Source organism: Parambassis ranga, chromosome 1 (genome assembly GCF_900634625.1).
Source record: "Parambassis ranga chromosome 1, fParRan2.1, whole genome shotgun sequence".
Taxonomy (NCBI): Eukaryota; Metazoa; Chordata; class Actinopteri; family Ambassidae; genus Parambassis; species Parambassis ranga.
Window position 1 is genome coordinate 6,209,142 of NC_041022.1, and position 14,272 is coordinate 6,223,413.

The 14,272-nt window shown below is 41.4% G+C and overlaps 4 protein-coding genes across 6 annotated transcripts; 3 read left to right on the forward strand and 1 right to left on the reverse strand.

Annotated features, from left to right (window-relative positions):
- Window positions 1-497: 497 nt before the first annotated feature.
- Window positions 498-3,758, forward strand: LOC114441723 (guanine nucleotide-binding protein G(I)/G(S)/G(O) subunit gamma-5). The gene is made up of 3 exons (XM_028414782.1): window positions 498-712; window positions 1,140-1,266; window positions 2,695-3,758. Exons 1-2 carry the CDS (start codon window positions 623-625, stop codon window positions 1,263-1,265), a joined length of 216 nt encoding a protein of 71 aa, XP_028270583.1. The 5' UTR covers window positions 498-622; the 3' UTR covers window position 1,266; window positions 2,695-3,758.
- Window positions 3,759-4,789: 1,031 nt separating this feature from the next.
- Window positions 4,790-7,780, forward strand: LOC114437699 (afadin- and alpha-actinin-binding protein B). 3 transcript variants are annotated; one of them, XM_028408548.1, is made up of 13 exons: window positions 4,790-4,932; window positions 5,042-5,093; window positions 5,231-5,325; window positions 5,382-5,450; window positions 5,529-5,652; window positions 5,726-5,804; window positions 6,158-6,278; window positions 6,522-6,666; window positions 6,743-6,846; window positions 6,911-7,072; window positions 7,165-7,273; window positions 7,352-7,511; window positions 7,666-7,780. In XM_028408548.1, the coding sequence occupies exons 2-13, from the start codon at window positions 5,042-5,044 to the stop codon at window positions 7,760-7,762; spliced, it is 1,317 nt and encodes a 438-aa protein (XP_028264349.1). In that variant the 5' UTR covers window positions 4,790-4,932; the 3' UTR covers window positions 7,763-7,780. The 3 variants fall into 3 exon arrangements, with proteins under 3 accessions (XP_028264349.1, XP_028264366.1, XP_028264358.1); XM_028408565.1 differs by having other exon boundaries at window positions 4,895-4,932; window positions 5,042-5,119; XM_028408557.1 differs by lacking the exons at window positions 4,790-4,932; window positions 5,042-5,093 and adding an exon at window positions 4,956-5,011.
- A 444-nt stretch (window positions 7,781-8,224) lies between these two features.
- Window positions 8,225-9,118, forward strand: nanos3 (nanos homolog 3). Its single transcript, XM_028408577.1, has one exon. It carries the CDS (start codon window positions 8,342-8,344, stop codon window positions 9,116-9,118), a length of 777 nt encoding a protein of 258 aa, XP_028264378.1. The 5' UTR covers window positions 8,225-8,341.
- A 523-nt stretch (window positions 9,119-9,641) lies between these two features.
- On the reverse strand, window positions 9,642-14,258 carry LOC114433626 (uncharacterized). The gene is made up of 8 exons (XM_028402274.1): window positions 14,187-14,258; window positions 13,845-13,879; window positions 13,592-13,707; window positions 12,729-13,504; window positions 12,169-12,643; window positions 11,759-11,898; window positions 11,487-11,591; window positions 9,642-9,792 (listed from the first exon to the last, which is right to left on the reverse strand). Exons 2-8 carry the CDS (start codon window positions 13,876-13,878, stop codon window positions 9,714-9,716), a joined length of 1,725 nt encoding a protein of 574 aa, XP_028258075.1. The 5' UTR covers window position 13,879; window positions 14,187-14,258; the 3' UTR covers window positions 9,642-9,713.
- Window positions 14,259-14,272: the final 14 nt, after the last annotated feature.

Consider the following 14,272-nt stretch of genomic DNA (forward strand, 5'->3'; position numbering starts at 1 on the left):
TGTAGACTGAGACAGTGTAGTGTATGGAGTATTTCCTGTTTAACTTGCTGGTTCTGTTGCTAAAAAGGAAAAGTCTTCGGCTGTTTTGTAGGACCTGCTGATTTCTCTTGAAAAATAAGTTCAACCACCACATGTCTAATGAATCTTGGGATATGTTTGCTAACCAGGAGAAAAAATATGGTTTTGAAGGAGCCTTTGAAATGAGTCACCTTTCTGATGCTGATGATGATCTACACCTGAAGCTGTGAGATTTATCTGGCAAAGACAGTATTCATCAGTACTGCGCCATCTTTCCACTCAGATGAAAGAATATCACGCTGTAACTTCTAAACAGGTGGAAATTCATCCTTGTGTTGTGGCTGAAGGTCACCCTCTGCACTGCTCTCTAGGAAACTCATAATAAAGGCTTGTGTTGAAAGGGGCGTGGCTTTGGTGTTACTTTTTTGATTGACATCGTCCATAGACCAATAAAATAGCTTGGTAGCCAAGAGGGGGCGGGGCATGTAGTGAGCGATGTTTCCCTCTCGGGTTTAGGGTTTACAGCCGTTGGGGTTAATTTCCGCTCTGTTGTGGCCGTTTTTAGAAAACAGCCCTCAGCTCTTATCTGCCGACAGCCGCCGTCATGTCCAACAACAATGCCAGCAACAACTTAATCATCGCGCAAAGGGCCGTGAAGCAGCTCCGGTTAGAGGCCAGTATCCGGAGGATCAAGGTACGGAACCCCTCGGCTCTGACACACAAACACGGAAGACTGAGCTAACCTGCTGTTGAATGGCGGATACAGAAATGACACACACCGTCATAGAGTCAACAAAAGTGGTGCGCAAAGTTACACAAACTTCTTTCAGGTCGAATAAACCACAGCTACAAGTGAACAAGTTTCTTCCGGCTGTCAGTTTGTCTGCGTAAAGGTGTGGTACTCACTTTAAAAGTATGGAAGTTGGGAGGTGACGCGTTAAAAACAACACTTTTCAAGAAGAAAACAGGTTAATCTTCTCTAAAAGTCACTTAGTAGTCACGCCTGTGTGTGTTGTTCGACACAGTGGGTCTGTGAGAATGGGCAGGAAGGGGAGCAGGCTGTGTTTGTGTGTATGGTAGATGTGTGTTTTCACACACACAGCATATGTCTGTCTCTGCAGGTGTCCCAGGCCGCTGCTGATCTCAGAAACTTCTGCGTGCAAAACGCCCCCAAAGATCCTCTCCTGATGGGGGTCCCCTCCAGCGATAATCCCTTCAGACCCCCAAAGCCCTGCTCCCTGTTCTAAGGTAGGCCTGCTGTCTTCATTCATTCACTGACTGAGGGAGGCTTAATGTTAATTACACCAGGGAGGAAATGAACACCACCTACATTAAACTGTGATGGATACTCTGTGGCAGGCTAACGGCACATTTAAAAGATGGAAGCATCACTTGGGCTGATACAAAGATATGTTAGCTAATAAACTCCAGTTTAATCTTGGGTTTATTAAATGATATTTTCCACAAAGGTTCTAAACATATGTCAGATATTCTGTGCTCACACTCCATGAATGTGTGAACCATATAATTTCAATTCATATGGACAAACCATCAGCTACAGTTGGCATCAGAGGCTCCACATCCAGCTAGCCATAATTTAGCATTGATTAGCCAGTGTTTACTGACCGAAACACACGCTGATAATTTATGTGCACCATGGAAAGCCTGCCAATTTATATTATCCAGCTACTTTTAGCCTAAAGCTGTAACTTTACAACACTGAATTTATCCAGCAATGGCAGATGAAGTGTCCAGATCACTCTGCCATACCTTCATTATTTGTGCTACGTGAGAAAGTTTGTAGTGAAGTGGAGACTGAATGTTCTGCCTTTTCAACTTGATTGATAAATTACTGTAACTCGCTTGGGCCAAAACCACTTTGGATGGAGGCCAAATGTCGTCAATGTAAAACCCTGCTTACATAAATAATTGGAGTTGCACAAGCTGGTTTGGATCATAGACTGCTCTGAAAGTTGAGTAATCCCATCACACTTTTCTCAGGTAATGTGTTCAAATGTGTCCAGACAAAGGTCCAAAATCTTCTTTCTTGCTTGAATAACAGAAGAGCTAAACAACTACAGGCTGTAGACTTGTGTTTGGGAGATAAGTCTCTGCACAATTTAAATCCTGGTGTCTTAATCCTTTAGGTTATTTTAAAGCGAAAGTGCCTTGACTTTTGATGGCTCCAGCTTCTGTTTGTTTGGTGCTTTTTCTTATAATAGTAGAGTCACTAGTCTTATTGCTGTGGTTTAGTCAACAGGTTTATAACTTAAAAGATTTATAGACTGCAGTAGAACCCAGAGCAAAGCAACAGTCATGTTGTAAAAGAGGAAACCTACCTCTGTACAAACAGCTTACATTCAGTTCTCACAAACACTTTTGTTACTCAATTGAGAAGTTTAGTAATTGCTCGGAAGAAATAAGTTTTCTTCTGAATTTTTGAATTGTGTGCTGATAAACAGCTGAGGAAGTGACAGCACAAACTGTTGCATGCAAAGGTGAGCAGGCGCTGGAGATATTTGAGAAGAGTCACACGCTGGTTTTGTTTAATGTTTATGAACTAGCAGAGCTGAACAAAGGTGCAATAAAAAGCATGTGAGAAAAGGTCTGTGTGGTAAATACAGCTAAATGTTCTAATTACCTTTTACTATTTCTCCTTCTTTTTTCTGTCTGCAGCCGAAGGAAACATGAAGGATTTCTGGTTTTTGTCCGTTGAAGGCTTTCTTCACTTCTAATTGACGCCGCTGTAGATCTACCAGCAGCTCCTCCGGGGACGATGCACACAAAGCTGATGGGTTTGGGGGGTGGGGGGGTAATTGGTCTACATCTTTGCCAAAACTAATGATATCATAATTCCCATCTGTTACATTACAGTAGGGCCTAACTCTACTTGTTCAATACAAACAAACAGAAGTTGTTCTTGACACTAACTTGACTAATGATTAACCATGATGTCCAGCCTCACGTTACTGACTCAACAGTGTCCGGTCAGTGAAAATGAGCTTGTGATGATGATGATGGCTACTGGAAGTGCAAGTTCCTCTTGTATTTTGGGTGACAGGTGGAGGAACAATCAAACGTTAATATAAATAAGGTGCTGTTCAAGAATAGGAACATGTTACGTCAGTGATCCACCATGTTTCATATTGCGTGTCTTTATGAAATGCTACAGATTTCACTCAACTGTGCATGTGGCCAACAGACACAGCTGGTGTCTTAAACTACTCATGTATTTATGGAAATGTTAAGTGAGGTTGTATGAGGTGCTTATCTCCAGTCAGTGTATTACCTACAGCAGATGGCGATCGGCACACGCCAGTTTAGGAGAGCAGGCAGGAGTACTGTTGAGTTCTATGGGCAGGATCAACAACAAAATGCATTTAGCTATAACAAGACCCACTTATTTAAATAATAATAAAGCATTAAATCTATGCTCATTTTATTATCACTTTATCTTGCCTGACTTCAAGGTAAAGTGATAAGAGCATTAAATAGCTCTTGTTAGACTGACTGTAAATTTCCTTTGCACAACAAAGGAATTGTTGTTGTACTGTGTGAATTGGTGTAACACATGTACTTGTGTTACAAAATCATGCAATAACCCAAGCAAACTAACAAATTGAGACAGCGCTAGACCAGGAATTTCCACAATAAGTAAAATTACAGGGTTTTTTTAATGAAGTCTGGTAGCCTTAAGAGGCTTAGATTGGCAGCTGTTTGAATGCCGTCAGTATAGCAGTGATAAAACTCCTACAACAATGTCCAGTTGAACTAAAACTTGTTTTTGCTGCTGACCCAGCAGGTCATTGCTTAGCTTCAACACAAACCCTCCTATCTGCTTTTCCACACTGCTGCAGCATTACCTCCTGACTGTGCATAAATACCTCAAACAACTTCACTTCACAACACTGAATTATCTCTTTAAATGTATTACTATTAATCGGAGGTACAACATAATGGTACACATTCTCACCCTTCCAGTTCAGGGCCTTCTTGTATAATCACCCCGTCCTTTTTTTTTCTGTGTACATATCTAACGGCCTATTAAGGTTACTTTTATTAGCCTATACACAATTCTGTCTTAATCAAAAACAACACTCACACAGTAAGGCCTTACACTGTTTGGTAGTAAATGTAAAGTTTATCACTTTGGATACACAGATGATTATATCTCTGTTCAGATCCAGTATTGTTTGTATTTAATGAATGCAGTGCTGCAGTGACTTGATGCATTAATTATTTTCCACAATGGAATCATATTCCAATCAAAGAAACCCTTTACAGCCTGTATCTTTATTAACTCTGTTACTGTGGCTGGAATTTTAAAAATTAAAGTGCTTTTTCAGACACTAAATGAAGTGTAGATTTGATTTGTTGTTCATTTCATTTCATGTTTCTGCTGAATATATTGAAGCGAGGGATGTTTAACAAGGTGCACGATTGCTTTAGTGTTTCAACATTGTTTTATGGATCTGAAAAAGAAAAACAGCTGCCACTTGGATTTTTTTTTTTAAATTAATAGCTTTTGTATTTTTTTAATTAAATGTATTGTTTATTATAGATAAATGTAACTCACTTAATTCTGTCAACCCAAAAAGTTAATTGAATTTTTGATGGAGATATACATGTGTGCTCTGTTTCACACTCACACTCAGAAAAAACAAAACCATGATCTGATGGTTATCAGCTGTGCATGGAGTGTGGGTGTGTCTTAGGTTTGCTCCACTCATTAAGGAAACTTCAAAAACACCCTTAATTGGAGGAATAATATCTAACTTGAACAGCAGCTTTTTAAAGAAGCAGGTTGACTGATTTTAATTCAAAATGTTTCGTCTTCTCGCTGTCTCCTGTGAGTGTTAATTAGTAAAACTGCCATCAGCTGGAAAGGAAATAGGGAGTGTCACTGCAGTCCAGGTAAGGACAAATAAAAGTGGATATATGGCTGTGTTCAACATGTTGGTCACATGTTTCTGAATGTCTGTTGGATTTGTGAGTAAGTTTGTTTGTTTTTTATCACATGCAGATGGCTTCCAGGTTTGCCCAGAGGAAGGCGGGAAAACATAAGGAGTACTCGGGTAACACTGTCACTTACACTTAAAATGTAAACACAAGATCCACAGCCCTGTACTGGAACAGAAAAAGCCAGAAACAGAAAAGTCTTTCATGCTCACCATCATATTACTGTCTGTAATTTAAACTTTTTTTCCTACAGAGTCCTATCTGATGAGGGATCATGATGAGCTCCCTCACAGTGCCTCCTGGTGGACTGACAGGGAAGAGCAGAGAGACCAGGGAGACTCTCTCAGGGTGAGTTAAAAAAACATGGGTGCTTCTAGTGCCTCTTTCAAACTCTTATTTTGTAGGAGCAGCTAAAAGAGATGGATGAGCATGTGGCCAGGCTTCAGGACATGCTGAAATGTGAGCGGGCCAAAGTAAGGCGTATGCATGCGTGACAGATTTACACATTATTCCCTTTCCATCTTAACAGTACAGAACTTTCCTGTTATTAGAGCGCCCGCCTGCAGCTGCAGTGTAACCAGCAGGAGGCAGAGTTGAGGCGCAGAGAGCTGCACAGCAACAGATTGAAGGAGCGACTATCACAGCAGACTGACAGACACAGAGAGAAAGGACCATGTGAGGCTCACGCACTAATCCACACACAGCTGTTTGTGTTAATAATTCTCACATCCTCCCTTTCTCTGTGCAGCCATAGAGGTGCTGAACTTTCCACCTGGAGGCAGAGGCAAAAAGGAACCACCAATCAAATCATTCAGATCTACTGCCAGGTGTGTCACCTGTCTCAGTGGTGGAAAGTAACTAAGTATTTGTACTTCGTTACTGTACTTAAGTAATTTTTTTATGTATTTATACTTTACTTAAGTAAAAATCAGTCAGTGCATACTTTATACTTTTACTCCATTACATTTTGCAGCTATTATCTGTACTTTCTACTCCACTACATTTCTACAATGTCTGTAGTTACAAGTACATTTATGAATACAGTTGTACTGTAATTGTACTTTTACTTAAGTACCAAGCTTCAGTACTTTCTCCACCACTGACCTGTATTCAGCTGTTGTCTTTGACTTCCTTTCTCCACCTCTTTCTGTTCTTCACTTGTGTTTTCTCCACCTTGTAGACGAGAGGAGGCGACGCTGCGTCTGATGCTGGAGCGCAGGGAAGCCGAGCTCAGAGAGGCCATGAAGCTTCGGCACAGCCTCACAACTTTACTTCATACACTCAGAGTCAACATGGAGCAGGTCAGGAAAAATTATGATCACTGAGCATGCCTGTTAACTAGGTCAGTTTTGAGAGCTCAAGCTACGGATCATATCAACACAGTTGCATCCAGGCAGTCTATTCTGCCTCAGATCCCCAGACTAATAGTTTGTAAAGAATCAATAAAGAATAAGGAGGGCTCAAGTCCAGAGTTCTGGACCTGGAGGTCTTGCAGCGGAAAAGCCTTTCTTCTACATAACAAATACATTTACACATTATATAAGATGCTGTCAGAGTCCATGGATGTCGCCCAAGATGGAGACAAAAGGATGGATCAAGCTGAGGTGGCGCTTGGTGAACATGTGACAGGTGGTGTCATCCAGAGTTGGAGGCAGGTACAGAAGAGACTGTTGGATGTCCTGTCAGAAGGTAAATTGAGAGTGATTCTGTGAAATATTACAATTTTTTTAATCAAAATTATAAGCTTGTTTTTTTTGGTCTGTAGGCCAAACTGTTGCCGGCACTGACCATGACAAGCTCCTGACTCAGCTAGAATCTGAACTTAAAGAGAACCAACAGCTGGTCAGGTTACAACAGCAGCTGCTGCAGGTATAACACATGTTTATGGCGCACCCACATCTTTCATAAGAGCTCATAGAAATCCTTTCTGTAGGACAGCCTTGTTTCCCCAGTTCCCTCTGAAATCGCTGATTCCTACTTCCTGGAAGAGTGGGATCGTCTTCAGATGCGTTGGACAGAGCTCGATCATCAGAGGAGGACGTTTGAAAGAGAGCGGCAGTCCTTCACTGAGGCTGCCATTCGACTAAGCCATGAGGTGAGAAGAACATGCGGCAGACTTCAGACTTTTAAGGGAGGGACTGAATTGTATGATTTCAGTTTTCACATATTATTATAAATGTTTTTCAGCGTCGTGACTTTGAACAACAAAAGGCTTCTCTTGTGAGGCAGCAGTATCTGTGTGACTCGCCTCCCAATGGACACAGAGCCCCGAGCCGGAGAGAGACCATCGGTCTCAGTAAGTGAGGATGATGTTTTATTGTAGTGACATAACTTCACTCAAAATGTCACATCATCTGTGTATTTGATTTCTCAGGTTGGGGGCCCACCAACATATCTGGCTGTCTTCCCATCACTCCATCATCCACTGAGTCAGGAGCTGCAGCTGTTCCTGGATTACCTCTGGGCAGAGCCAGAGTTCAAACCCCCAGCACTCCTGAGCTCTACTCCGCTCTCAATCTGTCATACAACTGCAGGTCAGTCCAGACTTTAACTGCACCGATGTAAATGCTTCCTCAGTGCTGCTCTCCTTCGTACTTTTATCGAACGTATCTTTGGGCAGCACTGATGTAAAATAAAAAGAAATGGAATAATTCCTGCTTTGTTTCTTGTACATCTTTTCCACTTTAGATCCAGAGACGCTGATCACCAGTCAGAGACATGGGATGATGGTGCATACAGGATAGTGCACACACCCCATCATCCGCATTTAGACTGGTCGTTTTAATACCATTCAGAAGGGCTGTAAACACGCTGTGACTTATTTCCACTTTTTAAAATGATAAATAAAGACAGACTCTATCTTACACTATGATCATTTTGTGGTATTAAATTAACTGTCTTAATGTTGTGACTCAGGCTTTCTTGAAGACAATTGCTGGGGTGAAGTGTGGCTGTACAAAAGTCTTAAGGTTTCACTATAGTTTTTGTCAAATTATGAGATTATTTCAATCAATCGAATTTTAATTTTTATCAATAAATCTGAGTCACCTGATTGACCCCTTGGCCTGTTCAGAATGTTCAAACAGAAACATCCAGGTGTTGTTCAATAAATACAAAAACGTGCGCCTGTGCATTGGTGGAAACAGGCCTGCACGCGTTGGGCATGAGCTCACGTGATTAGCTACTGGCGCCTATAGGGCGACCCTTTCATCACCACTTGTACTCAATTACCAATCACAACTTTTTAGTGCGCGTCTGGCGCCGTTCTGCAATTTTCCTTTACATCGTATTCCCCAAGTCTCGCTGAGAGGGAGTCTGGTAGGCCGGACGGAAAAAACAAACACAACGCACAGAAGAAGCTGGAATGGGCTGCATGATCCGGGGACGCTTCGATCACTTCATGGAACCCGACAAGAAATATTTCCAGCCCTGGAGCGACTACCTGGGATTGGCTGACAAAATCAGAGAGATCCTGAGCTGCAACTCCACCGCTGGGTCCTCCACTGAGTTCTTCGCCGGGTCCTCCACTGAGTTCACCACTGAGTTCACCACTGGGTCCTCCACTGAGTTCTTCGCCGGGTCCTCCACTGAGTTCTTGACTGGTTCCTCCACAGAGTCCTGCACAGGGTCCTCCCTGTCAACGCCTGAAGCTTCCAGCTCTCATCACTGCGATGACCTGAGCAAGGTGCGCTTTAACGCAGCCAATCACAGTGACCTCACAGCAAACTGTGCGCCAAACCTCAACCCTGTAAGTGTACCAACGGGCTTCTTGGCTTATCAGTTACCAACAAGTTTCAGATGTGATCTAGACCCTGATGATACTGCTGCGCCAGATCCAGCGGCTGTGAAGCCGCGGCCAAAAGACCGAAAGAAGGCGCGCTTTAAAACAGCTGAGTCGCCAGCGATGCCTCCTGTGTCTCCTGAGCGCATGTTCTGCAGCTTTTGCAAGCACAACGGTGAGTCAGAGCTGGTGTACGGATCCCACTGGCTGAAGAACCACGCAGGAGAGGTTTTGTGTCCCTATTTGCGGCAGTACGTGTGTCCCCTGTGCGGAGCCACAGGCACCAAAGCTCATACTAAGCGCTTCTGTCCCAAAGTGGACAGCGCGTACAGCTCCGTGTACGCCAAATCCAAACGCTGAACCAGCAGCTGGCAGGTAGCGACGAGACGCTGCACTCCTTTTTCTTTGAGTGTGGTTCTGTTTTTTAGATGTTGTGTGTTTTTTTTCTAAGCATGCGTTTGCTGTGTATCTTTTGTAGTTTATTCCCAGCAGGTCTCGTTGTCAGCCTAACCTAATTTAACTGCGTCATTTTGGCGTTTGGTTTTTGTGAAGTACTTCAAAGAACGACTGCCACATAATGTCTGGGAGAAGGAAAACGTGTGTTTGTTTTATTTATACGTTTTAACTATATGAAACTTAACAACAGGATGTACATCATGTGACCATGTCAGTGTTTTAAATTTTTAAATGTGAGTGCCTTGTTCTGGTTCTGAAGAACTGTTTTGTTTCAATTGGCTCTTTTGTAAAACGTTTTGAAAATGTCTTTGTGAAGAATGTGATAAAGAAAAAAAACACATTATAAATGTTTAAATTGACTAAAGATGTGTTCAGAGTTTTTTTTCTCCTTGCTCCATTTATAACAACTTTAATTTGAGAACAGAACAAAGAAATGAAACTGATCAAACAAAACCCATGAACCTTTGGGGCATCAGTTACATCAGGAAGACCCAAATCCTCAACGCATGGAGCTCCTTGAACCTCTACTGCTGCGGCGCAGGCTGTTCAGCTCTCGATGAGCAGCCATGACCCTCCGACTACGAGAAAAGACAAGATTTATTATTTATTATTAATTTATTACTTCATTTCTGTTGGACTTTGCCAAGTAGTGGTTAATTTCCTCCTGGGATTATTAAAGTATTTCTGATTCTGATGAATAAGATGTTGAGCCAAGTGACCAAAGTTAATGGGGGGAAAATAATAATTTAAAGCACTTTGTACCATCTGAGGTCGTGCTGACATCTGTAGTCCAGTTCTACAGGTCTGAGCCAATGTAGCCTATAGCTTCTAAAGTTCATACTGGCACTTTTACTGTCAAAACAAAATATAGAATAAGAAATGTTCTGTTTTGTGTTTAAGGATAAATGACCTGGATGAATTGATGAATCTTTATCGACGTGGCTCTAAACCAAAACCAGTTCAATAAGTTCTGGCTCAGCAGTCTGGCTGTGACTGTATCTTGTTTTTTTTTTAGTTTTGTATCAGTTCAATGTTTAATATCAGTATAAATGGAAATAAGAACATATGTGTAATTTTCTGTTTTGGTACATTCCCATACAACTAAACAGAACACATCCTTAGAGGTAAAGCGACATTTAATGGAAGCAAGGAAGAGAATTCCCTTTTCCGGCTCTGAACTGTATAGTAATCAATTAAATGATAAGGAAATTTCATGTTACCGCCACCAGCCAAACACCTCAGTCTCTCTCACCCCTATTATATTTCTTATACTGATTTGTATTTTTTGCAAGAGCTGTTTGTGCCTACTATCCACACTAACTAATCCAAACAGGGTGAACAGTGGGCAGAGCTGACTACAATCTCTAGCCAATTAAAATGCATAGAAAGGTGTGATCATAGCATACAACTGACCAATTGAAGCAAAAGTCAGAAGTTTAACTCTGGGAAGAGCGAGGCATCAGCTGCATACAGAGGAAGGTAAGAGATGAGTGATAAAAATAGAAAGGGAGATCAGAAAGGGATTGAAGGGTGCACAGTGTTATCATGCAGTGTGTGTGTTCACATATATATGTGTGTCCCTAACATGAAGTATTCATTTTTTTATAAGTGTTTATTACTTAATAATAAATGATTGATTTGATGATGATTTTGATGATGATTTTCATAAGTGTTTATGTGTTAGGAAGTTTTTATAGAAAATCAAAGTAATTCAAGGATACTGAATGTAGAGGTAATTTCATTGTGTGTCATATAACTTTGTTTTCTGCAGTTCAGGCTGTGGCAGATACGATCAGTTGTTTCTGCTCTCTGGAGAGAGCTCTGGTTGGTACAAGATGGTCATAAATTCAGACTAAGGACAGCAGCACCTCTGACATGATAAAAGCCAGATTCTAAAGGAATGTGTTTTTCTTTTGAGTGCTTCATACAGCCCAATTTTTAATCGACCCCCTTATCAGGCAGTAAACACTAATGGTCTATTTGCTATATGACCCCGTGGGGAGGGGGGATAGTAGATGGCCCTGTGGGCTGGCAGGCAGGAACGCCCCTGGTTGTTCGTTGTTGTTGGTTGTTCTGTTGTTGTGTTGTCCTTGCCTTGTTCTTTGTGTGCAACAACCCAGAGCTCTGTTAGTGTGACTCAGAACTTGCCTCATTGCTTAATGAATTGTAATCTGAGACTAAAAATTATCCGCTTCTTATATAAAACATATAAAAAAGTTGGGGAGGTGATCAGAAGAAACAAGGGAATTTCACCCCGACATGATCCACTAACTTTAGGGATGAGAGTTCTCTGATGAGCCCATGGATCAGGTCTGTGGCATCTTCGCAACATTCTGTGGTATCATTTGTTTTCTCTTTCTCCATTGCCACCTCCTCACTGGATGGAGAGAAAGTGAATTTTAGGACTACTAGTCATCAAACAAATTTGTATAAGAGGTTTCTTGAGCACCAGACAAGTTAAACATTGAGTTTAACAGTTAACCCTCACTGATTCACACACTTAAGAGTCCTTTACGGATTTAACCCCCTTCCCAACTTTCTTACATCAGGACAATGGTGTTCAGCTGCGAGTCCGACACATAGTCTAAACATCCAAATCCAAACAGGTCAGCTGTGTCCCTGGTCTGAGCGCCTTCAGCGCTCGCAGTAGAAGAACTAGCAGTGGGTTCTGCATCCGTCTCACACTGTGGAGCAAAAAATATGCAACATTTCTTCAAGATTAAAAGGTGTGCAACTAAACTGTAACATTTTGTCCTGGGTCATTTAAATAAATAGAAAATTAATAGATATGGAAATGATTGACAGTATGTGGACCAATAGAATCAGCTGTTAATTTGACATGATTTAACATTAGTCAGGTGTTTTCAATAAATAGCATACCAGTGCTATTTATTGGTCTATGCAGAAATTACTTTATATACCCTGGTATAATGTGATGTAGAGAGAGCACTCACGCTGTGTTTCTTCTCTGATATGCTGGGTGTCACTGTAGCCTCACAGACTTCCACAGATCCACAATTTAATCCTCCTGTCTGGTTATCACCACCCACTGCATCACCCGTCATCTCTTCCTTCTTCTCATCCACTGCTGTGGTCACAGTAATCACCTGTAACTGTGCAACCTCAGTTGCATCCTGGTTGACTTCGTCCTTCTTATGGCTTGTGTGGAAAGTAATTGCAGAATTACAGCTGACCTCTTCTGATCCATCTTCCAGTTTTTGTTTCTCAAGCTTTTCAGCCATAATTTTAACTGTATGTCCTTTGAAGTCAGGCAGCTGATTCCCCAAACCCTCCACTCCTGTTTTCTCTGCAGGTATATCTGACTCTGGAACACCAGTTTGTTCTGGATCAGGTGCTATGTCTTCTTTACCCTCACACACAGTTCTGGTCCCATCTGAGGCAGTGACAGTGGCATGGACTTCATTTTTTCTGTTGGGGGACAAACAATGTAATCAGCATACATTCACCCACATATTGACATTCATTGTAATAGCATGTGTTCTTTATATTTGACCTGTCATTCTCTCCACAGTGACTGGACTGAAGCTTTGGCTCTGCCTGACTTTGCTCTGTGATGCTGTAAGCTGGGATGGATACAGATGGAGACATTATCAAAGGTTCAGCTGTGTCATTATAAATCTCTCCTCTCTCCATTCCTTTCTCCCCATTTTCACGGTTTTGTATCAGTAAGATTTGACGCCTCTCCTTCTCGGTCAGACCACACACACCCATCCTTTGCTTCTTTTTGGCTGGTAACCCTGCTTCAGACTCCATTGTGTTCTGCTTGACATCAATTTTGCTGGAGTCTTCTTGGCTGTTTTTTTGTTTTCTCTCTAAATTCTTCAAAGCAGTTGCACTGGATCCATCGGCGTCTTCAGAGACTAGCATAAGAACATGAAGTTCATCAGTGCCTGTTTGATCTGGTGATCTTTTACATCCATCTGCAGCATTTTCTTCCTTGTTCTTTTCAATCATGTTGGTATCATCATCAGAATGTTTGTTTAAGCGTTCCAGCTGAGAATCATCAATGGGATTGGTGACTGTAGCCTTCTCTTCTTCTGTAACTGCCAGATTTGTTAAGTAAATATTCTCTGCTTCATTTGTCGCTTCAGTTTGTTTTTCACTGCTTGAGCCATGTTGCTTTTCGAGACTGGACTGCTGTGCTGCTTCATTCTGCTGATCTATAATCATGGCACATTTCTGCAGTGGGGATGACTGCGGACTTGGTAGGGGCGTGACAACAACAGTCACTGTAGAAGACAACACTAGGGTGTTTTTTCCATCACTTCCCTGGAAGATGAAGAATAATTATTATAATAAAAAACAGTCAAACAGACAAGAGGCTAATTTGGGTTGTGTTACAATCATCTGAATTACCTGTTGATTAAGCGCAGCTTGAACATCATCAGTCAGGGAAATTTCATCACTTGGACTTTTCCTCTTTCTTGACCTAAGAAACCGAGTCTGGGGTGGAGCTAAGGGACCTAAGTCCTCTTAAAACAGAACAAATTAATTAAAAAGTATGACATTACATGACTGTAGTTAATTAACACCCACACCTCAATTAATGCTTTTGGTGAAATGGTAAATAAGCTAGCACATATTATGTGGAAAAAACGTCTCCTTTTACCTCTGCTGTTGATTGTTGCTTTCCTTTTGGCCATTCTCATGTTATTAAAAGAATAAAAATAAGTTAATTTATGAAAAACAAGGTCGTGTGATGAGAAATACAAAACTTAGGGTTCCGTTTTACGTTGTTATTATATCTTCATAGTTAGCTTGTAGCTAAATCGTATTTATTTCCTAGCTAACAAATTTACACTCAATAATAAGTTATAAATAGTCATGATGCTACATAAACCCTACATGCTGAGGACTTATGATCGTTAATTTAAGTCCTAGTAAGTTGTACACATTGTCAAAATGTCATATTATGTTTTTACCATAGATATAAAACTACCAAACAACTCACCTGATCTTTATTTCTGTCTACAAACGGAACATTACGTCGAGGTTTTACGTCAGTAATGGGCGTTCCGTCCAGCCGTAAACCGCGAC